We start from the raw sequence: 27,044 nt of genomic DNA on the forward strand, positions 1-27,044 counted from the left end.
ACCTCTAATCTCTCTGAGAAAGGAAACTTATTCATGATCCCAAGGAGTTGTTAGTCAAAGGTTTTACCATAGTACAATTTAAAGTAGGTATCATATTAATGGCCAAATCCACTTGGGGTAGTAAATACCTGACATCTTCAGAAATTGTATTCTTTTGGATGTTGAAATTGAATAAATGAGTGCTGTATGGGTTGATGATGAATGAATGTATGATGTATGAATGCTGTAAAGGTTCGATGAATGATGGTTGAATGCTGCCTTTTTTTAAAAATGTGACCCTGAAATAAAAGTTGTTCATATGGCTAGTAGATATAATGAATGGGCGTAGCATAATGCCTCTACACAATGTAGTTTTGCACTCTTCTCAGGATTTTCTGTGATGATGTTCTAATGTGTTCCCTGGGCTTCAGGTACACTCCTCGAGACCCTACGATGAGCTCTGAAACTTTCCGCTACGAGCGAGGAGCCAATCAGCACTTCAGCCAGCCCTCTCACTGGTTTGAGCCAGGGAGGTTTACGGATGGCCAACTCATGTACCATCACCCGTACACACGCCAGATGAGCACCCACCAGGGGCAGGTGCATGGAGCAAATGGTTTGCACAATGCACCAAATGGTGTGCACCATTCCTCTGGCACTGTGCAAAGTGGAATTACAAATATGGCCGCCTATGACCTCCGAGAAGTTTATCCAATTGTCATCCATTGTGTTGCTGAGGAAGAAGGTGAGTCGGCTTTTTGAAATGAAACATAACACCATCAGGGAATATTAAGCATTTAAAAGGACTCACTTTGTGGAATAATACCTAATTTCTAGTGCTCTTACGTCTGAAAAATCTATGCATGTCAAATTGTGATTCTGTCTTTCCATTGGTGTTATGACCGTTGTTTTACATACATTGATTCTCATCCATCCGCTGATTTTCCCATGCACACAGGAATGATTGTAACCCCTTGTCTGATGGGCTAATTAAATATGTTAAACACTGCAGACATTTAAAAATGGCTGGATGAATTTTTATCCGTTTTTCGTAATAAAGAATTTGGTAATGGCTTTGTTCGTTTGGTGGTGTCACCATCATAACATGAAGCGTGGTACTCAATAAGAATGCTCTTAATTTAATATATATTGTGAAAGGGTGTGCCTTCTATTAGTCTTTTCTCTTGCTATCTTTCATTAATCATATATGAGCCAATTATTTGTTGGAAATGGCAACCCCCCCTCCTAATTACAGCCCTTAGTCAGTTTTGTTCACACCCACAGGAAGAGCCATCAAGTTTATTTACCTGATTTTGTGTACATGGTAAAAGCATTGAGTTTGGTGCATAGGCTGCTTTAAATTAGGCTAGAAATAAAATGTTTGATCAATATCATGTTTGACTGAACTCCTTTGTAATTCTCTCTGAAGTGTAATCTGTTGATATTTTGTTTAATACTCATCATTTGCCTGTGGTCAAGAATCTTATCATTCATTGTCCTTGTGAAAATTATTAAGATAACTTTGAGGAAATTTAGCATATCTGTAATTTATCATGCTCCTGATCGTTCTGTTTTTATTTAAATTCAAGGAGTGGAAGGTACATTTAATATGTGAGCATAGCTGCAGTGGCCATCTAACATAAAACCGGGGGTAGTCTGAAAAGTTTTCATGCTAACATATAAACAAGACATTTTGTCATCAGTTTTTTCTCAACATAGTCTCTTTGGTGGAATAGATTCAGTGCAATAGTGGCATGTTTTGATATTTTTTATTTATTCTTAAGTTACTCTCTTCCACGAATAAAATGTTTGAAGTGATTGATTTTTCTGTTTTAGATGGCATATGTGCTGGAGGAAGGCAGTCCCATGCCACAATTGCTGTGGTGGAAAGGCATTCTGATGGGTCTTATGTTTTAAAAGCTCTTAAGCAGAAACTCTTTGTTGATGGTCTCTGTTACCTGCTGCAAGAGATATATGGGATTGAAAATAAAAATCCATCTGCACTCAATGCAACCTCTACATTTGCTGACTCCCATCCAGAGGTAAGAGATTATTTAATGTATTTGTTGTAAGTACTTCTTATTGATTAAGTTATTGATAAGGTAAGATTAAATTATCGATAAGTCTTCTCATGATTCAATATGGCAGCCGTTGGTTGTGCTCCGGTATGTGGCGTGTGTAATAGCTCGATCGATGTTACGATTAAATCCATTCAATGCATCTATTGCCCTCGCAATTTTCATTCTAAATGCTCAGGGCTCACTGACCTCTCTCTGAAAGCGTTATCCGAGTGCCGTGACATTTTCTGAAAACGTTTTTCTTGCCGGGCATCGGCTTTTAATATTGGCAACATGGCCACCGATATTAAAATGCTGAAAGAAGAACTAAATAGCCTCAAATCTACTCAAGAGCCCACCATTCTGAAGCAACGTAAAAATGTATCATTCTCGGATGCCGCTAATTCGGCATTTCCGTCGTCTAAAACACCATTACCTGTAGCAACTTCCTACGAACGACCCGTGACTCGACAAGTAAGTAGAAAAAGTGAACGACAACCTCCTGAATTGTGCATTGGTTCCTCCGTTGAGGCTTCTAACACCTTTACCACCGATCCTTCCAGTCAAAGTGCGAATCATTTACGTGATGAATTGTGTCGTGATAGTGATAATGTGAATCCAGCTCTAGCTAGCAACGTCGCTTTCACTATCGTCAAAGCTAAACGCAAACGTCGCCCAGCCCCGAGCATGGGCACCTCTATCAAGGAGTCCTCGCTTAAGGGCATTCCCAAACTCTCTCATGTGCATATCTGGAACCTTCCCAAAAATACCACGAAGGAAAGTGTACTTCAGTATATTAAAGACGAATTGCCCGACTCCGCAAATGTTACTCCCGATATTGAACAATTGTGGTTACACGAGGGGAGTATGCCTCGTTTCATATTACTGTAAGGGATGATCTGGGTGCTAAACTACTCACGCCTGGTTTCTGGCCTAAATATGTTTATTGGGGAAACTTTTTTTTTCCAAACTTCGCCCAAAATTGCAAGTGAGTTAGCACAAAGTTTGTATGTCCTTCGTGTTAACATTCAGTGTCTGCGGAACAAACAACTTGACATGGAAGTGCTTATCTCTCATCACCAGCCTGATGTAATTTGCATTAATGAGCATTGGTTCACGGCTAATGAACTTGCTTCTTTCCAGTTATCTGGCTATGTTGTGGCCGATGCTTTCTGTCGCTCCACACTCAAAAATGGTCGAGTCCTAATTCTTGTTTCTGTGAACTTAACCTTAAGCCGTGTAACCTTTCCATATAATTGTCTCAATGTTGAACAGGTGTTCGAATCCAGTGTGACTATTGTCCGCTTCTGTGATAACAAATTTTCTGTGACCCTTTGTTCTTTATACAGGTCACCCATGGGAAACTTCCCTTTGTTTTTAGATAAATTAGTCAGTCTTTTAGAAGTTATTATTGCTAGGAATCCCAATGGTATGATAATTATTACTGGTGATCTTAATATTGACATGTTGGCTAACACAACTGATAAAACTGAATTCTTGAATATTCTTCAATCTTATAACCTGCGTGTACGTAATAAGGAACCCACTCGCATAACTACACATTCTTCTTCCTCACTTGATGTTTTCATTTCTAATTTTGATGTAATGAAGTAACTACTAGGACAATCCCCTCACATCTTTCTGACCATTACCCCATTGTTGCTACTTTTCTAATGAATGCTATCATTCCTTTGGAGGTTTATCCCACTCGATCTTTCAATAGCTCTAACATTCATCATTTTATGAATCTCTTGTGGCTTGAGGAGTGGTACAATGTGTACAACACTGCCTCTTTTGATGAAAGCTTTGATAATTTTTATACTAAATTTCTGCACTACTTTAACGTGTCATTTCCTGTTCAGTACAAGAAAATAACCAAGTCTCCTAAGTGTAAACCTTGGATAAGTAATGAAATACGTTTCATGGCTCAACATCTTAAACAGCTGGCCATTTCTAGTAAAACTAATTGCAAACTTAAGACTGAATATGCAAAAAGGAAAAAGCACTACCGTCAAATGCTACAGTGAGCTAAATGTTGTTATAATGACCATAGGATCATTAACTCTGATAATAAATCTAGAGAAATCTGGAAAATTATTAATACCTCCAGAAACAAACCCAGGAAGCAGTCTCAAATGCAGATTAAGGATTCATCAGGAGTTATTATATCAGACTTTTCCAAACTTGCCTGTAACTTTGCTGATCACTTTCAACCTTCTATTGCTAAGCAGAGCAACTCTCCTAATTTAGAAGCCATTGCTGCTACCCACTCAAAGTCCCTATTTCTCTATCCCCTCACAAAATCTGAACTAAAAAATATAGAGAAGAATCTGGGCACAAAACGAAGTTCTGGTTTTGACGGAATTCCCAGTTGCATTATTAAGCAATGTATCGACTTCATCATGCAGCCTCTTCATTTTCTCTTGAATGAATCTTTCCGACTAGGAGTGTTTCCATCTCCTCTGAAGGTGTCAAAAGTCATTCCATTTTATAAAAACAAGGGCGATAGACATGACATTAACTCCTACCGTCCAATTTCTCTGCTGAACCAATTCAGCAAAATATTTGAGAAGGCATTCTATATTAGGTTAATATCTTACCTAGAGGTTTCCAATCTCCTTTCACCATCCCAGCATGGTTTTAGGGAGCATAAATCCACATCTTCTGCCAACTATCAGTTAATAACCCAGACTTTAAACGCTCTAGATAAAAAAACGGAAGTCGCTGCAATGTTTTTTGATTTCTCAAAAGCTTTTGATTGTGTTGTCCACCAATTACTTCTCAAATACCTAATGCTTGGGTTAAATCTTACCAATTTAATAGAATACAACATGTGGTCGTTTCTAAAAATGGAACATCTTTTGTTTCCCCAAGTAAGGTCCTTAATCGAGGTGTTCCTCAAGGCTCTGTTCTTGGGCCTGTCTTGTTTATTTCTTATATAAATGACCTTGTTGATAGTTTTCAACATATAAACGGTGCTACCCCCTTGTTATATGCTGATGACACCAACATTATTCTTGTATCGCCTACTTTTGATGAATTGATAGTTAAGTGTAAACAGGTTAGCCACACCTTACTCTCTTGGTGTCGTAATAATTTCCTAGATTTGAATATAGAGAAGTCTCACCTAATATATTTTGCAAATAAAAATAAAGCAAGCAAAGTACTTTCTATTGACGTTGATGGGAAGGTGATCCCACAGGTACAAATTACCAAATTTTTGGGTTTCCACATCAATTCTCCAATTTCTTGGGATGAACACATAAGTACTTTAACCAGTAAGTTAAGCTCGGCCTGCTTTTTAATAAGGTCCATTAGATCCACAGTTTCAGTGGCTGTTCTCTGTGTACTGTACTATGGTGAATTTTATTCTCCCATAGCCTATAGTATCCTCTATTGGGGTTCATCATCTAAGGCCTTGGCTATTTTCAGGGTGTTAAAAAGAGCCATTCGGCTAATGAGTTTCGCAAAACACAATGCCCCTTGCCATCCCCTGTTTAAAAAATTGGATGTATTGCCAGTGCCATGCATTTATATTTTCCATGTAGGAGTACACACAAAAAGAAATCTATCCGAGTATTTGAAAAATTGTGATATCCACAAATATTCTACAAGGCAGAATGAGCAGCTGCACGTTTTATATGTGCGTACAAAAAATGCAGGTGCTGCCCCAAATTTTATGGGCCTTCAACTTTATAATAAACTCCCAGCTGAGATTAAGGCCCATAAAAGGGTGGCTGCATTTAAAGTTAATCTACTTAGGTTCTTGAAATTGAAAATTTTTTATTCAATTGCTGAATTTCTTGATAATGCCTGATATGTGTCTTGTATCCACAAATGAATTTTGTCACTTTCCCCTGACAAGTCTTATATCAAGTGTAACATTTGTAGCTACTTGGTCTCTGGACAAATAAAATGTGTTATTATTGTGTATTATTGTGGTAGATAACACTTTAAGCAGTGATGCATGGATGGGGTAGGGTGATGGACAATTGGAGGGGCATTCCTTTCTCCTTTTCTGATACACCTTTCTTCTTCATGCCCAGCAGCTGGAGGTGGAGGGGCAAAGGTATCTTACAAATACACATTCAAGCATACTCATGCACCTAACTCAATAAGCAACCACTGGGGCATTCAGTGTTGCTTCAAATAGGGTGTACAAAAAAGTCAACCTTCTGCTTTTTTCTGCAATATTTTCCAATGCCATCTTGTTATATGTGCCACACCAGCCAGTGGAAAAACCTCCACAGATGCTAGTAGAGCTAAACATGTTCTCAGCCAAGTTATTTCAAATTTCATGCTAAATAAATTTAAAATTTTTAATGGAGAATAACTTAATTTACAAAATAAAAACACCAGGGTTTTATGGTCGTATAAGTCATTTTATTGATAATTTTTAGTTTAGGCCATTTTATAAGCGTAGACATTCTACAAATAGAGCAAAATTGAGCTAGAAATGTTTGAGGCAGTTCACATGCTATAGTAGTTATCTTTGAGTGTTTATATCCATTTTCTCGTCAAATTCCTAGGTCTTGTGTGTAATGTCTGTTAAGTCTAATGTAGTGTGTTATTTTGTGCTTAATGTACGGTAGTCTATTACTAAAGTATTCTATATCATTGAATCAAATTTTGAACTTTGGCCTGGTTATTTTGAATTTGGACCACTGTGTACCAGATGCCTTGGCAATTGACTGCTAGTTGTTTAAGGGCCCGTCCACCAGATGTGCTGGCAAAGTCTTTCCTCAATAGGCGAGGCAATGGATCAAATCATTGAATTTGGACTGTATGCATTGGAGTTCTCATCCATATTGGAACAAATCGCTCACCCTTGGTGGATTTAATACCAAATATCTTCACTTAGAGATATCATCCTGGCAGACTGAAACAATTCCATATTGAAATTTGAAGACATGTATATGTTTCTTTGATAGGCAAAAATATTATTTATTTGGAAATTTTTCCCTAAATCCATGCACATCGTGAAATATGATTATATTTGGAATATTCTTGGATACATTCTGAAGGTATCACATTTTTATTTCAGCCATTGTCACAAAAATTTTATAACTGCCAAATTTAAAAATTTTCTTTTTATTTGTCAATAAAAATCTTGAAATGATATTGTGCGTGTACTGTGCTGTGATTCAAATGAAAGGAGCATCTTGAGGTGGTTAGTTTAGGTTGTAATCTACCACAGCAGGAAATTAAACAGAGGAATCTGTTTATGGAGCCAAGTTCCCCGAAGCCTTTTCGAGATTACTATGAAAATTTTTTTTCAAGATAGGAAAAGACAGGCATTAAAATGACATTTATCTAAATGTTGACGCCTTGCCTACTTCCCTGTCTGACAAAGGAAGATAAAATCATTTCCGCTCTCAAGAAGAACCAGAATGAGAAAGAGGTGTGTTTCTTCCAGAAAGCATAATAATTATTACTGTACATCATTTGAAAACTCTTTACTTTTGGTAATAGCATTTGGATTTTAAAGCGCATACTCTGAAGGCTAATTTTACTGTGGTGTAACTTTATTCTGCAAAAATATATATTAGTTCAACTACAGTTCTTTATCCTTTCTGGGTTTACAGTCAATTGAAATATTCCAGGATATTCATGTAAATGTCCCAAGTTGTGGTGAGGGAATTAGCAAAATATGACTGATGAAAAATGCAGACTGCATCAGGGATGAGGTCCCTGATGTATCCTTTCCACAACCAATGATTCAATCCCCTGCCTTGCCCATTGAGGCAAGGCTTCACCACCACATTTGGCTGTTCAATCCTTCCGTGACTAGCAGTCACATGCTACTTAACCCATTGTCCAGTTAACTCTGCTGCAGGGTTGTCTAATTACAGGGTTAAGGAAGCATTTTAAGTGGGTTGTATCAGGAAGTGGTGAGATTTTTTATAATTTGCCATACTAATGTGCAAGCTATGGATTTGGTAGGTGTTGAACCTCTACCAAATGATGCTTTCAAAATTAAACCTTTGCTGAATTATTTCCATGAAACTTTGAGTAAAGTTTATTTCCATTAAGGCCTCTTTAGGGTTTATGAATCTATAGTTCTAATCATTGGACAGTTCGCATTTAAATATGAAATTCCTAACAGGTTGAAAAAATGTTGTACTTGGACACCAAACCAAGTAATTTGATTTTTCGAATGTTTAATATAGCAAGGGGTAAAAGATAAATGTAAAAGAGACCAGAGGAAGGTAAACCAGAGAAAGTTATGATTTCCTGTTATTTACTGGGAAAATTTGAAAATGAAGGTCCCACGCAATGCAAGATGACTTCTACAGTAGTATTTACCTTATTGACAGTTTGCTTTCTGAAAAGTATACTGTACTAATCCTCTATGAATTAATAGGGAAACTAGCCTGTAGATAACAAAGAAGAAATTGTAAGAGTAGAGCATGCAGCTTATAATAGCAGCAAAGGAGTCTGCTTGTTTGAGTGGAAGGACATGGGTGATGGAAGAATGCTCTCTTCCAGGCATGATCCCGATAAATTACAGGTTGCATGAAAATGGGGAAACCCATCAATCAATACAAAGTCATACTGTAATAATAGCTGATTTTTGGGAAAGCCTTGGTTTTGTGTTGTGGTTGAAGTTTTATTTTGTGGTATTGACTAATGTTTAAATTTCTCTCTCTATTTAAATTTTAACTATCCCTTTTATTTTTATCCAGTCATTTCTCTTCAAATATTTCCCTAAATGGCTGTTATTCTGATCTATGTCACTTACTTGGTCTGGTGGCTGTGTGGAATTTTTCTGGTTTCCCAGTATCCCCACTGGGATTGTGTTGTGCTTAAAGTGTTTCCGATCTCTCTTCTCCCCGAATTGCTTCATTAGGCTCCTGTCGGTAACGCCGTGGTGAGCAATGGCATTAGTGGTGGGGGAGTGGGTGAGGAAGGTGTGGCATTGTCAGATGCCCTTCCTCTCCGGGTGGTTCTCACTGATGAAGGGGTTGAAGGGTGTGAGGGAGCGGAAGCAGACGACGAGGAAGGAGGTGGGGATCGAAGTGGGGCGGTGGCAGGGGATGCTGCGGAAGATGATGAGGAAGGCGAGGATGGTGGCTCGGAGTGCGTGATTTGCATGTGTGACCCAAGGGATACACTGATATTGCCTTGTCGACACCTCTGCCTCTGCAACTCGTGTGCAGATTCCTTGCGCTACCAGGTATTTAAGAGAGACATTGCTCGTTGTACCATATTTAATTCCCTTCATGTCTTCAACTGATTATGAATGTGAATGCTAGCATTGTAATTGCTGTAACATGGTTGAAACATCCCGGACATCAAGGTGTTATATCATTCTAGAATATTAAGGAGCATTTCAAGAGAGAGACGTGTTAAAGATTAATGTCAAGTCAAAGGATTCAGTGGAAAGGACACAGATAATCTCAAACAAAACATTGATGTTGTTAGCAACAAATTATTATTAAAGGCATTTAAGTGCTGTAAGTTTACCAGTCTATTGCTCCCCTCTCTGGTTATTTTAATTATATGGACAGATAAAGAAATAGATTGTTGCAGTCACTAAGGCCTTACAATTCTGAAAAATTAATTAAAAACACCTAGGTAATTATTTTGTATTCCATTTATATCACATACTTGACAGATTTGTTCAAGTATCAGAAATTTATACTTAGAAATAATTAGACGGAAGGGAAAGACATTCTAAGAGCCATTAAACTCTATTTTTCTTATATCTTTCATTTATTGCATACTGTCGATGGATTTATGCAAAAATTCATAATCACGTGAGCATGAAAAACATTTGCTGTTGATGTCACTTCACATCTTCATTACCCCAGATAATGGTAAAGAAAACGTTGATTGTGGTGCATGTTATTGCAATAATGCATCCAAAATGAAAGCAGTGTTCTCAAAGAAAAATTCTTGTTTAATTCTATCCATACATTCATGTGTATCTGGTTAATTGTATCCATAGTAACTTTGTGGAATTGCTTCATATCAAAATGAAATACACTATGTTATCCCACAGAAGAGCTTTATTGTACGACCCGGGTTTCGTCGAAGATCGACATCATCACCTGATGATGTCGATCTTCGACGAAACCCGGGTCGTACAATAAAGCTCTTCTGTGGGATAACATAGTGTATTTCATTTTGACATTCATGTGTACATGAAATATATATTCATGTGTGTAATGTGCTTTCATTAAATAATTTAAATGTTTGCAAAAATTATTGTTTCTTCTAAGACTAAGTACATAATTTGAAATCATGGCCTTCCTGCCAAGTATGTATGCAATCTCATCAACGACTTAAGTTTTCTCATTTAAAGTATGCTGTTTACAAGTCACTGTTGCTTGAATGTATGTATTTGTATCAGTGCTACCATTCATCTCCTTTATTATTAAATGACAGAAAGAAAATGTTATCACACTGTGGATGCTGAAAAACTCCACAATTGTCATGGACCAGTTTGATGAAAAAAAGAAATATTACAAAACAATAATTGTATAGAAATATTTTTTGGTTTATAATTTAGCATACTATTGTGTGAGGCAACTGCATCCTTCTTATATCTGTTTTATTTTTATTTGACCATAGGCTAATAATTGCCCAATATGCAGAGCTCCTTTCAGAGCTCTTCTTCAGATCCGTGCACTCCAGAGGATAGCTCCTGGGAGCACAGCAGGGGTTGGTGTGCTCACTAATGCCACTGAAGTAAGTTTGCAGCCATAGTGAAAAATCGTGGCTTAATTATTCAAATAACCCAGGGGAGTGATTAGGATAAATGTGTCTTTTCAAGTCTTGGAATTAGAAGTTTACAATTTGGTACGAGTGTTTTCCCTCACCTTAATAGTTTCAAATGTTGGAAAAAATGTCACATTATAATGGGGACTTTTTTTTTCTGAATTACTTTAATCTTAATGTGAGAATTATTGCTATATATTTATGTAATGATCTGGCATGCATGAGAGAGAGAATGAGTTGGGTTGTATGAATCTTCTGATGTAACTCTCTTGAAAGGTTGGCCCATTTCTGGCCAGTTTTTTGCCCAGCATTTTGGGGACTCAGTTTTGAGCCAGGATGGCCCTCCACTAGAGAGGATGGGTGTAGGAATCGCACTAACACTCCACTAATGGGAGGGTATACTGTGCTGGTCCAGGTAACAGTTCCAGATGTTCCAATGAAGTGTCCACCAGAAACAGATCGCGGGCGATTTCATCCAGTTGTGCAATTTGATTTACCAAAGAGAGCACCAGAAGTACCACGGAAAGTCAATTAAACAAGGATGTCAATAAGACTTTGTATGAATGACAGTTGATTAGAAGGAGCCGAGTGCAGGGCCATCAATAGCGTATTAAAGGAAAGAATTATTATCTTGGGAAATGTAATGGCTATATTAGCAACAACCTTCCTAAAGAGACCATCGCAATTTAATTCATTCACATAGCAAATGCTTGATCTAACCAAACATTAAAATAGTATTAGGTAGTTGTATTTCTTGAAGGCTTGATTTGTATGCTTTTATCTGCGAAGTAAGGTTTTTTGTTGCCTTAACTTGCCAAAATTTTTCAGCTATGAATTTTATAATAATTGCAGAGGTGGTTCTCAAGTTAGACTGCGTGAGAGACATTTTTGGCTCATCGTTTCTCTCCCGTCGCAGGGAGCATCTTCAGGAGCGAAGTAATCTTGCGTGCTCATTCCGCCGGTATATATACCTCAGTTCTCGGTCCTTTCACATTTTGACCGTTAGGGTCTAACAGCCGTTGCTTGGTAAGGGTGGGGGTGGGAGGTTGTGTGTTGCCTTTCTCTTTTTGACCGTTTGTAGATATTTTTCCCCACGCAAGAGGCGTTTCCAGGTGTTTGGTAGGTGGAAGCCGTCGTCTCAGTTGAAATTCTGTGGTGGTTTCATTATTTCAATAGACCCATGAATTAGCCTAGGGAAGTAGTACTGTTTCTTCGCTAAGACTTTAGTGTTGTCGAAGTTTATTTTATGCCCTGGCTCCGACATGATATGCTCCGCAATGGCTGATATTCTCCATTGTTTGTTTTTCACAGATGTTTTGTGTTCTTTAATGCGTGTTTCTATTGCACGTCCAGTCTGGCCAACGTAGCTTCCGCCGCAGCTGCATGGCACTTCATAAACCCCTTTGGTCAGTAGAGGGGGGAGTCTGTATTTGGCTGAGGGGAATATGTCCTTTAGCTTCTTCACAGTGCCGAAACGTGTGACGACATTTTCCTTCCTGAGGATGCGTGTTATTCAATCGGTAGTGCCTTTTACATAGGGAAGAAGGGCGAAAGCAGCTGGATTCTCCTTCCTCTTGTTGTCGGGTTCTCTTTTCCTCACGGCTCTTCTGATGAAGGCATTATCGTAGGCGTTGTTTCTCATGGCTCTGTTAAGGTGTTTTTTCTCTGCCGGGAGCGATTCTGACACTCTCTCTGCTCTGGAGAACTGGGTCTTGATGACGCCTGCCTTTTGCTGAGGTTGGTGATGTGAAGTGGCCTGGAGGTAACGATCAGTGTGCTTAGGTTTTCTGTACACTGAGTGGCCGAGAGTTCCGTCTAACTTCCTCGTCACGAGTACGTCAAGGAACGGGAGGCGTCCGTCTTTCTCGAGTTCCTTGGTGAATTTTATGGCCGAGTTTATGTAGTTCAATTCTCGGTGGAACTCTTCTAATTTCTCCTCTCCATGTGGCCAGATGACGAAGGAGTCATCCACGCGGCATAGCCAGAGATTTGGGATATTAAACTTCTTCATTGGCAATTTTTGCATTAAAAAAAATTCCCTGAGAAATTGGTAGCACTCTTGTATCGTATATATTTGTGCATTTGCACAATACATTATAATTATAGACCTTTATGAAAATGCTAGTTTCTAATTCAACAAGAAAACCGAAGTTGCAATTACTGTACTTGGAACAAGGGTAATTATCAAGAGGCAAGTGAGAGAAGCCACTTCACCCTTGTTTCTGTAAATGTTCACCATTTTGTCATTATCCTCAAATCCTCACGCTAGGTCCATATACTATTCGACTGCAGTAAATCCTGGCCATAATTAAATTTTAATCATATTTGTGTGTGATTAAAAATTAGACAAATGCTTTCATGTATCTAGGTTATAGTTTATTTTGTATGAATTTTGATGTAGGAAAAGATAAAATAAAAAAGGCCTAAAATGAAAGCATTCTCAATAGAAAACTGTCGTCAATATTTAAACCAATATGGCACCAACGCATGTATGCAGCACCATTGCTGAAACTCTTTCCCCAAACATTATAACAGAGATAGAAACATATAAACAGATTACTTGATGTGAATAACAATGATTGTTTATGTAATAATAACGATTGTTTCTTTTCTGGCAACCTCCCAAAGTTATAAAAATGAAATTAGGCCATACCTGACATGCAAAAGTGAAATATGATTAACCTGACGGTTGATGTGATGTACAATTTAAAGCTGATAGCTTGCTCAGAAATTTCATCCAACCAATCCCTATTGCAGTAAATATTTTTTAAGAGATGAAATGTATTAAGTGAACAGTATTTTGTTAATATTTCAATTTAAATATTTAAATTGATTGTTTTGGTGCGGGAGACATCTTGGAAAAATTTCCGCTCAAGTGTTTTAGTGTTGATTGAGAGTTTGTTACATTTCGTACGACAAAGTTGAGCTGATTGATGTGTGAATGGAGTTCTCCTCTGAAGGAACAAGTATTGTCACTCCACCAAAGCCACTGCCTTCATTGATTATCCCATCCCAAAACACACTGCCCTTTTTTAATAACCTTTTGACAGTTTTATTCTTATTTTCATATTGAAATGTTGAAAATCCCTCCTGAATCTGCTAGCAGTATTCAGATGAGAGCTTAAGAGATGGTTCATCCTTGGCTAAGAAATCCTTCATTGCAACAGATATTAATTTGATCCATTTTTGCAGCTGTGATCCTCTGCTTCTGCAGTTGTCATCCATGACACACTAAATACTCCATACTATTTTCCCTCTCCATTTGTAGCCACCACATTCATAGAAACACCCCTCCCTGCAGCAATATACGGAACATGTCAACCACTCCTTTAGCAAATTCAGGAACCACACCTAAATTTGCTGTTCAAATTATTCTTTCTTAACTTGTTCCTTCCTGATATTATATCTCTACAACCGAGAGCAAGAATCAGCACATCTTAATCATGCCATATCTCTCTGTGGCAAGGACAATATTTAAATCAAAATTTAGCAATCTAACTTTGCACCATTAAATTGAATCCCTCGATGGAAAATTCTCTTTCAGGGCAGTTGTGACAATATACCATCTGGTTATGAAACAGTATCTCTAATTGAAGCCCTCAATGGTCCATGCCAAAACCGATCCACGGCCTTGGCACCAACTTCACAGCTTCCATCAATCACCCCAGCAAGTGCAGGGAACCAGACTTCGGCATCTCCTCGCCATGGTGATGCTCTGGAAGGGGCAGTGGAGGCTGCTCGCATGCTGAACACAAATGCCAGCCTGGGTGGTGAGAGGCGCGGATTGGCTGGGAGAGGGGGCGAGGGGAATGGAAGTGGAGGGGGCCCAGGTGATGGTGACGGGCAGAGTGGGAGACCAACCTCTGAGGTTAGCATGCGTCATGAGCTCACAATGCAAATAGCATTGTCGAAAATTATAATCAATATACCTATTTTTAAAATTGGAGTAATTATTAGTGGTTGATTATGCTAATAATTGGTGTGATTGATTCTTTGAGAAATATAACTCATGAGTCTTGTGTTAATGACATAGGCATTGTCTTTACACTTATATCTTATTAATCAACAAAGTTTATTAATATTAAGCCAAGAAAAGTGTGTCAGGGAATTCTCCGGAAATATGCAAGATTAAAAATTATAATTCAAAAGTTTTGTGAATCAACAAAAATATTGTTGCCACCAAATTATGCATGATACCCAGAAATGCTCAGTTTTCTCCATCGTTTTTAGCTCCTCTGCTGTTTCCTCTCCATGCTCCACTAACCACTTTTACTGGGTGACATGCCTTCATTTTTATTTCTTTCACTTGTCCCATTAGCCCTTGAATTCCTTCACTTGGAGTGAATTCCAAGATATACAGTGATTGCATAACAGCATTTTTATATCACCCTCTTCCTTCATATGCAGAGTTACCTAAATTCTTTTTTAGATGCTGCCAAAAATGGCTATAATGTAAACATATCAGAATATGTATCTGAAATGTTCTCAAATGGTAACATTGTTACAATTACATAGTAGAGAGGTGCTGAAATAAAGTCAAAAGGACCACATTCAACCCATTTTTTATCTCCGGACTTTTTCAGGGTAATGCTTAGGGTCCCAGACTGACTTTGTGTCTTGACACTCCATGGAATCACTTTTAAAGGAGTGACATCATGTCACAAAATGAATGGCAAACGTGCAGGAAGTTCATAATTAACCAGCTGCTTGCTCAAGTTGTGCGAATTACTATGACTATCAAATAATAATTATTGCAGGCAGTAAGTGTCTATTGCGGCTACTAGTAGACTGTAAAGGTAATAATAATAATAATATTTATTCGTCCAAGAGACGCAGTGCATAGTAATAATACTGGCAAGCGCATAGGATTTGTCAAGTACAAGATTTACAAAAATAGAAATTATTACAAAAATAAGAAATATTACAAAATTAGAAAATGCTACAAATTTATAAATTAGGCCTCGGGTATTCTTTTACACTTTAATAACACTTTTCAATGAGCAATTCTCAAACCATTTTCTTAAACACAGGTACACGTCCTTCTCTTTTTATACATTCAGGCAGATTATTATATTGTTTTATACTCGTAGACTTGGGGCCATTTGTAGCCAAGGTTAAATTAGTTGACCTCGCATGTAGGTTGTAGTTTTGTCTCGTATTATATAAGTGGATGCTCTTATTAGTTTCAAAGTCAGCGCTATGCAATTCAACAAGTATTACACATTGATAAATATATAGACAAGGTACAGTTAACAATTTTAACCTTTTAAAAAGAGGTTGGTTGACAGTGAGCATAATGGAAAGGAAACAAACTATGCAAATTTCACTTGAATAGAGATTTATTCACGACCCGGGTTTCAAACACTTAATGTCATCTGTCACCTGAAGATGACATTAAGTGTTTGAAACCCGGGCCGTGAATAAATCTCTATTCAAGTGAAATTTGCATAGTTTGTTTCCTTTCCATCATGGATAAATTTCACAGGGTTAACCCTAATACCGTTCGGTTTGTTAGTGAGCATAATGTTTTTCATTACACATAACTCTCACCATCTTTTTCTGTAACTTCAGGTACTGATATTATGATTACATGCAAATGTTTTCCTGTTGAAATCATGTATGACTATGCTCCTCATTATAATTACTACTGCTGAGATTTCATTTTGTGTCATAACATGTTTCATTTGTTATATGCATTGACTGTGAAAAAACTCGCGCCCCACGTTCCAAGGGTGTCCCAATTGCATGTTTGAACCAAACATGGCCCAAATTAATTGCACCCATCCTTTACTAAATTTTTGCTATTTTATAAGTAATTTCAAAGTACAGCAAACTCTTGATTATCTGTTTTGCAGATTACCCTTGCTATACTCTTCCCAAAACATCAAGATTTAAATAAAATTACAAACGTAATGATGATGACACACCCTGAAATTTCGATGTATTTAAAAAAAATACAAGTTTGAAATACTCAGCTTTCATAAAAGTTTTTAATTTTGATCACAAAATCAAAAGTTGTCAATAGTAATCAATGTTTTCATTTGAACATTTTTTTTCCTGTCTGTGCTTTCCCAGTATTATTTCACTTGCATTTATTAGCCCCGAGAAATCCATATTCTCCTCCAAGGCGAGCAAATACATTGATTTACTAAGCAGCAAATAGGTCATTAACTATCTATGCTACATTATTTTAATCGGTATCATTTGATGAATATGAATCTGTATCAGTGATCCTCCGTCAATATTCATCCTTGGCGTCTGTTTTTTTGGCCAATTTTTTTTCCTGGCTATGTGATTGGTTTAGCTTTTTGAGGAAAATATTTTCTGCTATTCACTTGATGATAATTCTGTGTTCTTTTAAAACTCTAAATTCCCCCCTTATAAAAATATCTGAAAAACAGGAAAAATGTTATTTTCCATGGCCAAAAAACTCCAATGAATCCATTAGGAATGAAAAAGGAGTCTCCATATGTGTCTGTTTATATCATGGCATATTCTTGCATTTCAGGTATCTGTGTTTTTTGATTATCCATGCTTATTTTCATAATGGGATCAGTGAAAATCATGCCCTCTCACGAGTAATTTTCTTGTTAATATTATCACCATGCAATCGCTTTTTGTGTATACATACTGAAAAGTAACCTTCAAACATTGTGAAGAGTACGTAGCCATTGGCCAGATATCCATGTCTCTCCCTTTGGAGCCCTTTTCTCCTTAATATTGTCCTTGAGGACGGTGCGAATTGTTGATGTTGACTGATTATAAATGCGTGCCAAATCAGCCACGCTTACATCTCTTGGTTGCTTTTCAATGATTTTAGTTTTCATTTCTATGGCTTTTTATTCTATCAATGTGGTCTTCCAGTTTTTTCCTTGGAGATATTTATGAAGTGTGTTCAAAATGTTATTAAGCTTTGCACAAAAAATTCTCAACAATATGTCTGAATAAAGTTTGGAATAATGTGTGTTCTCTAGTGACGCTAAGATGTTGGCATAAAGAGTGCTAAATATAAACTGAAACAGATGGTGCCCAATGATTTTGTGTATCCCCGTCTCCTCATCACTCATGGTGCAAAAGGTAACTCGTTAAGCGAGTCATTTATGAAACAATATTCTTGCTTGTTATGTGAATTACTCTATATAAGATGCTCATTAAGTGAGGGCGACTGTACTTTGTCAATTTGTAATGCAGTGCAAGTTCAAGTAATGATAGTTATTAATGATTAGATAGTAATTACTAGTAGTTAGTTGAGGAGCCAACCAACAACTGAGGTCATTTGTGCCGTCAGGGATATTTAGGGAAAATGGTCGAGGTCTCGGGAATGCTAGAAGGATAGTGAGAAAGCCAAGAGGCCTGCTCTGTAGCATCCCATTCTATACATGACGTACTCTACTTGGCACCCAAGTTGGGATTGGAATGCTGAAAATACCTTTCCATCACTTGGATTCAATTTGAGATTGGAATACTGCTGGAAAATCCCTCCATTACTGGGATTGAACCTTAGGCCCTTTGGGTGGGAAGTATGCTGCACTAACTAGATACACGAAGAAAACTTGTATGGCCATTTCGTGACTCCATATAATCCTCAATTTAGGTAATTGACTTGTTTTTGGTCTTGACTGGTTTCAATATAACCCGGTGCGGTAAAAATCTCAGAATTAAACTTCCGAATCTGGATGTATTTTATATCTCACTGTTCCACTGCAAAAAAAAACTGATTTTTATCCTAAATTTCCATAAATATTGGTAAATTTGTCTGCTTATGTATAGGACTTAATGAAATTAGTTGTTTTTGTTGATATATTGGTAAATAAGAGTATGATGATCAGTTTGAAAAAATCATCAGTGACCTGCCAATTTGTACAAATTGTTTCCTGTGTGCATTTAATTATTTAATCTTATCAGACCCCTTTGCATGAGCAAGTAGATGAGGTTTTTATTTTATTTGTATGAGGTATTTAATTTGCAAAACATCAAAATTGCTTAATGAGATTTTTCCCCTGGCTTCTCAAGCTAACCGAAACCTCAATTTTGCCTAATGTTTCACTAGTCTCCTAAAAAATATAAATTAGAGCAATCAGTAATTGAAAAGAGTAGAGTAATTGAAAAAAATCCATTCTAAATTGTCTGAAATTTAATGAGCTCATTTGATGGCTGCATCACACCAGTATGCAGCTACTTGAACGTCAGTGGCCTGAAAAATTTCTGACCCAAACAATATACAAGGTATTTTTTCTTTGAATTTATTTTTATTTATCAACATAGTCTCCTTTTAAGTCACTACACTTTTTCCAGTGGTGCTGGAACTTTTTTAACTCTTCCATATTGTAGTCGACTTCCTTCTCCCCGAAATAGCTTTCACCTATCTACATCTACATAATACCCCGCAAGCCGCCGCAAGGGCGTGTGGCGGGGGGTGTTAGGTCACCAACCGTAAAAAGGAAAAATACCGCATGCAAAATAACAACACGGAAAATTACACCCACAGCAGCGCACACACTCATGCAAAAATCCCTTCATCCAATACTCATGCAAACACATATACTGCAAAACAACCAAAAAACTGCACCCCATGATGCAGCACGAAAGCCATCCTACAACACGGAAGCCAGGACAAAACAAGCAAGAAATTGAAACACCACATGAAAATGCACCACGAAACACTCCACCCCCCAAAGAGTCCGTAACAGGCAGGGAATGCAACCCAACGTTGCAGGTAGCAGGAATTTCCCCCCGCGGAGAGGGACAAGGGATTGAAAGGGAAACTTAAAAACAGATGAACAGAACACGAATGAGGTCATTCGGAAAGAATGGGTATAATAACAAACACATAAGGTTAGTGGAAGAGCATGCATTTAAATACAACTAATTATTTTTTAGACGCTGAGGGTGGCAAGTGGAATTTTTGCTGTCTATAACCCTGCAGTTGCTATCCCGTATTGTCCGTGGGAAGAAGGAGTCCTTGAGTCGGCTAGTTCTGGCATCTATTTCCCGAATTTTATAGGAATGATCCAAGCGACCAATGTATGTAGGAGTACGAATAATTTGCGAGACCTCGGTGGTGAAACATGCGGATCTAAATTTATTTAATAATTTCAATCTTGCATTGAATCGTCTCTCAGCCAATGATTCCCACCCCAAATCCATGAGCATTTCGGTGACGCTTTGCATTTTATCGTAGGAATTTTTTACAAAACGGGCTGCCCGGCGTTGAACCTTCTCAATTTCCCGAATGAGACCTTTTTCACTCGGATCCCACACGCTGCATGCGTATTCTAAATGAGGCCTTACAAGAGCGTGGTAACAACGTTCCTTGACCTTCGAGTCACTTATGCCGACAATGCGTCTAATGAATCCCAATTTTTTATATGCTTGACCGCAGACTTTACGTATGTGAGTCCCCCAAGTTAAGTCTTTTGGACCTATGCGATAACCTCTTCGTTCAAAGAAAATCTCTGTCCTTAAGTGAAACTTGAAGACTAGGAAACTGGGAAAAGTTGTTGGGGGAGGTCAGACCTGGTGAATGCGGTGAGTGGTCAACCAATTCGAAGTGCGACGCATGAATTCTAGCCATGTTGACAGCCAAAGTGTGAGCAGGTGAATTGTCCCGATGCAAAAGCACTTGCTTCAAATATGGTCTTTTTTTTTGCGATTTCTACTATCAAATTTTAAAGCAGTGAGGTGCCATTCTCTTCCATTATTGTTTTACCTTGTCAAAGATAATCAATGAACACAATTCCGTGGCTATCCCAAAAACCAGTCACCGTTACCTTCCCAGCCAATGGAGCCACCTTCTTTTTCACCCCTTTGCTCTGTACTGTTTTGACTGTTCTTTCGTCTCAAGAGAGTAGTGGTGGGTATAAGTTTAATCTAATGTTATGAATTGATGCATTAAATCTGACTCACTTTGCTGGAAAAAATCTGACTTGCTTTGCTGGAAAAAATCTGAATTGCTTCGCTGGAAACATCTGACTCGCTTTGCTTAAACCGCTGCAACAGGGCCTTGGAAATGGTCATTTTGGTGTAGAAAATCAGGTATTCTACATCATCAAAATGGGGTGTCATTTACATTGTGAACGGTAGCACAAGCGTGAGACATCAAATCTTTTGAACATAGCCTAAGGAGCTACACATTAAACTATGTAAACATTGACACAAGAGTGTGACATCGAAGTTTTAAACATTGGTCTTGTGGACCAAAAAATTGTGGTCTTTGTTAGTGTGCCATCGGTTAAAGGCTTAATAATGAAGTCAACCAAAAACCTAGCTACTGAACTGAAGAGGCATCTTGCTGTGAATCCTGGTGAATTAACTTCTTCAATGCAGTCTGAATGCTTCAGTTTATTGAATGCTTGAGGGATATGCATGATGAGTGGATAAAGTAGATTGAGGCCCCTACTCATGATGTAACGTGGACGAGAAGAATGAAATGGCCAGCGAGCGATATACAGTGTATGTGAGTGGGCAGAAAAGTCCTGGCAAAAAGTTGAAGGTGAGAGTATTAAAATTCCTTTTTAAAAATGTACAAATAGCAATGAGCTTGATGGAAGTGAAGATGGCATTGAGGAAAGTTACAACTCCAGTAGAAATAACTGTGGAAATGATTTGAGCAGCAGTGGTGATGAATTTATGGGAATCTATGATGAATAAATGTTGATTTTCGAGGATGATTTGGAAAGTTCTCGTAATGGAAGAGAAATAAACAATTTACCTCCAAGAATTTTTTTTATTTTTCAATGTAGTCTCCCTATGCACCAATGCACTTGGTCCAGTGATGTTCCAATGCCTTGATCCCATCTTGGAAATAAGATTCCTTCAGCCCTGCAAAATACTGGGGAAGAGATGGAAATCTGATGGAGCCAAATCAGGCAAATAAAGCAGTTGTAGCAACAATTTGTATCTTAGTTTTCGTATTTTTGCAATGGCAATGACACTTGTGCATTGTCTTGTTGAAAGCTGATGTTCCTCTTTGCCAGACCTAGTGCATTGCTCTAGTTGGTCCTGAAGGTCAGTGTAGTATTTTGCAGTAATTGTTTGACCAGTGGGAAGATAATCTATCTGCAGAATCCCTTTTGCATCCCAGATAAGTGAATCCATCATCACCTTTCCAGCATGGTGAATCAATATTTTTCCACTGCTTTGACTGCTGATTCATCCGTGGGGTATAGTAGTGGATCCAAGTTTCAACTGTGGTCACAAACTGGTGCAGAAAATCTTGTCGGTTGCTCTTAAAATATGGCATCTGGTGATGATTCTGAGAACCTTTCAAACTACCCTCGTAGTTCCCAATTTTCAATTAAACAATTCCATTTTCTTCATCTCAAGTACTATCATTAAATTGAAGTACCTTGTTCAATTCCTTGATCAATTGATGGTGTGTCTTATGGGCCGAGATATAGAGTACTTAATGAATCCAGACCGTCATCAGGAGACTGTGATTGCACTACGAAAATTTTATACAAATGATTTTTAGGTATTCTCATGTACTCTGACAAATGACAAATTCATGACAAATTACATCAGTGCTCTGCATTAAAACAACCTTGTTCGAGGAGTAAAAGAATATGTATTAGGTAATTACTGGTACTGTTTCATGTAATCCATTTATTGTTTCAGGCCAGGTTTCATTTATGTACTTATATATGTATGCATGTAATTACATTCTTATTCTTCGACATAGTAGCTATGAATTCTAAAATCTTCAAATATTTCATTCCATGCTCTTGCTATAAAGAATGATAGTACTGGAAAGGCATAATGCAAATCATGATTTGAATCATATTGTTAAATTAGTTTTAATGCCAGCATTGATGCAAAGTTTAATGAAAGTATTTTCTCTTCTTCTATTTTATTTCTTAAAAATCAGAAGGATCTCGTACTTACCCTTGACCTTACTAATTTCACTGACCTCTTTGAAGTATTTGTCATTCAGCATGCAATGTCAGATGCCTATACCAGGTCATTCGGGAAGATATTTTGAATGAATTGGGATTTGTGTTACATTTATGTTCAGAAAATGAGTAATTATAAAATAAGCTATGATTCTTAGCTGCACCATTTAATGTAAATAAGCATCTCATCAGTTTAATGAGCATATGGCAATTTTCATTCTATTTTTATAACTTAACAGTTTTTGAATAGTTAATAGATACTACGAGCCGTTGGATTGAATATTATAATTATTGTTAGTGTATCATTGTGGTGAATACCATTAGTGACTGTGATAGATGATACGTAATTCATTTTCAGGGTAATTATGGTGCTAAAGACGTTTGTAATAATTTCTGCCTGTTTTCTGTTCAATTTTCAGTTCAACTAATTTATTTCATTGATAAATTATATGCATTATAAATTTTGTGGGCAGGAAAATGCTCAGAAGATTCAGTTAATTTGCCAGAAATATTGCCAAATTTTCCTCTGTCCATATTGCATCATTTGCTTGTGAAATGTTCATATGAAATTTACTATTGGTCTAGAGAGGACCATGAAACTTAAGGAGTGGACAACTGAGTTTATACACTTTCAATTCTGCTGCGAATTTCACTTGATCTTGGTGACCCTCTGAAATTATACGTGGATATTTTGGCAGTCACATTCGAGTGTTGTTGAATCCTGCGGAAATATTAGTCGGTAATGAAAAGGGGAATATGTATCATAAAATAAGGTGAATAATGTAAATTTCTCCAATGCTCTTGCTCATTTTAAATTGTAATGCAATGCCTTCCTTCAAATTTTCTGTCCATCCAGTAGACTGCTGTTTGTGCCCATTTAAATTTTTCATGATTAAAGAACTTGACTAATGCATTATGCACAAGTGCTGTTCTGTAATGCTCTTTATTGTTCTGTATAATTTCAGGATGCTTTGCATAAACTAAAAATTTTAGCACTTTGTTCGTGGGTTTCATGAAATATGTGTAAATGATGTGATTTTTTGAAAACATTTCTCTACTCGATGTAATGTGGCTTGAATATTTCAACATCTGACTTCAACGTCCTTCAGACAGATGAGTTAGCGTTGTAGTTGTGCTCTCACAGGTGAACCCCTAGGGTTGTTTGCCTCTTGGCATCTGGCCATTTTGTAAATGCTTCCCTGACGGTCATGCTTGCGGCTCCACACAACCATCGGGGCTACTAAAAATTAAATTAATCCTAAAAAACGATGATTAGGGAATATTAAGGAGCAGTGTTCTGAAAGTCAGCATGAATTACATTTGCTTTCATGGGGGCGGGATGGGATAGAGGAACCTTTCATGAATTTCATTTTTATCCAGTAATTCTTTATGATCAAACTTTTTGGGAATAGAGTGACATTCCAGAGGAGGCAGGGGTGGTAATGTTCTTGTGTAGTTAAAATGGCAATTCAAATGCTGAAAGTGGGAAAGTAACGTGCATTGAATCAGGAACTAAATAGCTACCAAAATTAAACCGCAACAGCAAGATGTATTTTCCTTTGACATGCACCACGCTAGGTCCTTTTTCAACTTCTGCCCCCAACATGCCTCATTTTTATGTACTTAATGGAATTATCTTTGATCTGTAATGGACTGTGCTACATGGGATAAAACTTATTGTAGTGAGTTCTAATGGAATTTTAATGTGCCTTCTTGCCATTCATGCACTTTTATGCTTGAATTTTGTTTCAATTGCCATTTTCTTTTATGGAAAGCCAAAAACTTGCCTGATTTTAATTATTTCACAGTTATTTTCCCTATAAATAACTCTATATGGAGCCTCAGTTCATATTTCCTATTTCTTGTGCTAGATGTTTGAAAAAATGTCATGCTGCATTTAATCAAAGAATATTAATTTTATGAATTTCTGGCATATGTCTACAAATTTTTTTAAGGATTTCTGTTGAATTTAAACTGTTTTTATGCTGAATTAAAAGGAACGGTGACTGTGACCGTATGAATATCATGGGAAGGATCAACCCCTGCCGTACTCTGAATAGTAGGCAAAGGATATATTGAGAGAAATTATGTTAGAAATTATTTATTTTTCCTCTCTTATATCCCCCACCATATCCTTTGCCCACTATTAAGAGTACGGCTGGTGTTGATCCTTCCCATAATAGTTTTGATGCTCAAAAAATTAATGTAATTCATTTAAATATATGGACATGATGTCACCTTATTGATAATATCACTTTGAAAATACTATTGAGGAAGGCAAAGGGAAACAACGTCAGTTATTTATGCACATAGGTAATAGTGGAAAAGGGTTTAGAAATGAGTCATGACAATTATAAAACCTGGCCCTCTAGGTGTGTCATGCCTGATAGCGGCAGAGGCAAGGCTTCCTTGGTAATCATCACTGCACTGTCAAAAAGTAAGAATAGAAAATCCATGCAAACAAAGATGACTGAGGAAAATAATAGATTGAACCAGGAAAGATTCAAGAGAGATGAGAAGCATATGTACTGGAACAATGTGGTAAAGAAATTTGGTCGGACATAATTGATAGAAAAAAAGGGAATTAACCTTTAGCACTCGGATGTCAAGTGTGACTTGACACGGTTAGCAACGGCATCAGCTCATATATCGAGCCACACTTGACATGGAGTTTCACCACAAGGGAATTGGGATTTTTGTTTATTTTTTCAATAACTTTTCTTGTAATCATCTGCTTGAAAGGACAAGTAAAGTAAAGCTTATTTAATGGCATGGCTTGTTTTATAAATGAATGGTATCAACCCGTAATGTCGTCGACATAAATGCCGTCTCCAAAGGATGCCACCACCTGCGCAGTTTTTGTTGTTATCTATTTACTGTGTTGTAAGTTCTTTTTCATTTGCATTGCTTGCCCTTCATTACTTGGAAGTCAGCCAAATGTAAAGCAATGCCTTTGAGAGATGATCTGTGTCTGAAGAGAAGATTGCCAGAATGTTAAGTTATCTCAGTCAGCTGTTCCATAGTTCATTGCTTTCTAGTTGGGACTCTTTCTTTTCCTTTTCTTCCTGTTGTCTGCTGTCTCATCCAACGTTCTGCTTGCTCTCTTCCTATCTGTTGCATAGTCAGGAATCTTGAGGAGGAGGGTCCAAGACATGAGTCTATTATATTCATAGTAAAACATGAGCCTTAGCCCATTTCCTTGAGTCATGCTTTTTTGAGGTTGCATAATTGTTGTTTGAGGAGGGTCCAAGACATGAATCATTGATTCATAGTAACTTGAACCCTAGCACTTTTCCTTTGTTGTGCTTTTTTGAGGTTGCGTCATCCTCCCATGGTAAACAACTTTCCTCATCTTATTCTCCAAGGTTTGCTTACGTTTCTAGAAGCATAACGCAAATGTTTTCCCTGATGACACAGGGTTCTCTTACAACAGATACTTTCCCTTTAGTTGGACAAATGGTTTGCCAGCTATTAGTTGCTCATTCTGAACGAATTTCACCTCCTCACAATGGATAAGTATTTCAAAGAATTAGAAAGCAGGGATAATGAATTTGACATGGAAACTGACAACTTATTTACAAATATAATAGTGATGAAAGTGAGTTATCTGAGAATGCGTACGTATATGATGAACCAGTCGCCGGTCCAAGTGGAACTATGGAAAGGAAAACGTTACTTGCTTCATCCAAAGATCAGGGTGAATATACTGATAGTGATGTTGAATTCATGCCGACAAAACAAAGACGCAAAATTGTTTATTCAAGTGATGGAAGTATAGGTGATAGCATTGTGCATTCGGGCATAAGGCCCAATGGAAGTAGTGTTTATAATGGAAAACCAGAAAAAGATAAGTGGAATGCTGTATCTATGAATGACCACGAGCCTAGCAGAATCCCCTTGTCCACTGGTCAGTTATGTGTTGGACCTCAAGTTCCTCCTGGATGAGCCACACCAATTGAGTTTTTTCAGTTGTTTTTTACTGACACATTGATACAAAATATAACAGAAGAGACTAACACGTGTGCTAGGCGTAAAATTAGCCAGAAAGAACTATCGTGGCGATCCACTTGGAACAATTGGAAAGATGTGACGATTGAGGAAATGAAGGCTTTTCTTGGCGTAATACTAAATATGGGTGTATTGAATCACCCTAACTTACAGAGTTATTGGTCCATGGATTTTGAGTCTCATATACCATTTTTTCGAGATGTTTCAAAAGAGAAAGGTTCTTGCAAATATTTTGGATGTTACACTTGAAGAACGATCTAAAGTCAAGTAGAGATTTTAGAAAAAGAACCAAGAAGGTAAACTGCTTCTTGTCATACCCTGAAATGAAATTTAGGGAGAGATTCTGTCCTGGAAGGGAGATTTCTCTTGATGAGGCTGTTGTTGG

At 37.5% G+C, this 27,044-nt stretch overlaps 1 protein-coding gene across 9 annotated transcripts in view; it reads left to right on the forward strand.

The window, feature by feature from the left end:
• Mrgn1 (Mahogunin ring finger 1) overlaps positions 1–27,044 on the forward strand; it is a 101,503-nt gene that overhangs the window by 17,690 nt on the left and 56,769 nt on the right. For all 9 annotated transcript variants that reach the window (XM_071595234.1, XM_071595256.1, XM_071595268.1 and 6 more), the window contains 5 exons: positions 411–724; positions 1,816–2,021; positions 8,887–9,213; positions 10,614–10,730; positions 14,305–14,628. In XM_071595234.1, the coding sequence (XP_071451335.1) occupies positions 411–724; positions 1,816–2,021; positions 8,887–9,213; positions 10,614–10,730; positions 14,305–14,628 (1,288 nt within the window). The remainder of the gene's footprint in view (positions 1–410; positions 725–1,815; positions 2,022–8,886; positions 9,214–10,613; positions 10,731–14,304; positions 14,629–27,044) is intronic.

The sequence above is a fragment of the Hetaerina americana genome, unplaced genomic scaffold, assembly GCF_022747635.1.
Source record: "Hetaerina americana unplaced genomic scaffold, ioHetAmer1.1.p SCAF_1, whole genome shotgun sequence".
In the NCBI taxonomy this organism is placed as follows: domain Eukaryota; kingdom Metazoa; phylum Arthropoda; class Insecta; order Odonata; family Calopterygidae; genus Hetaerina; species Hetaerina americana.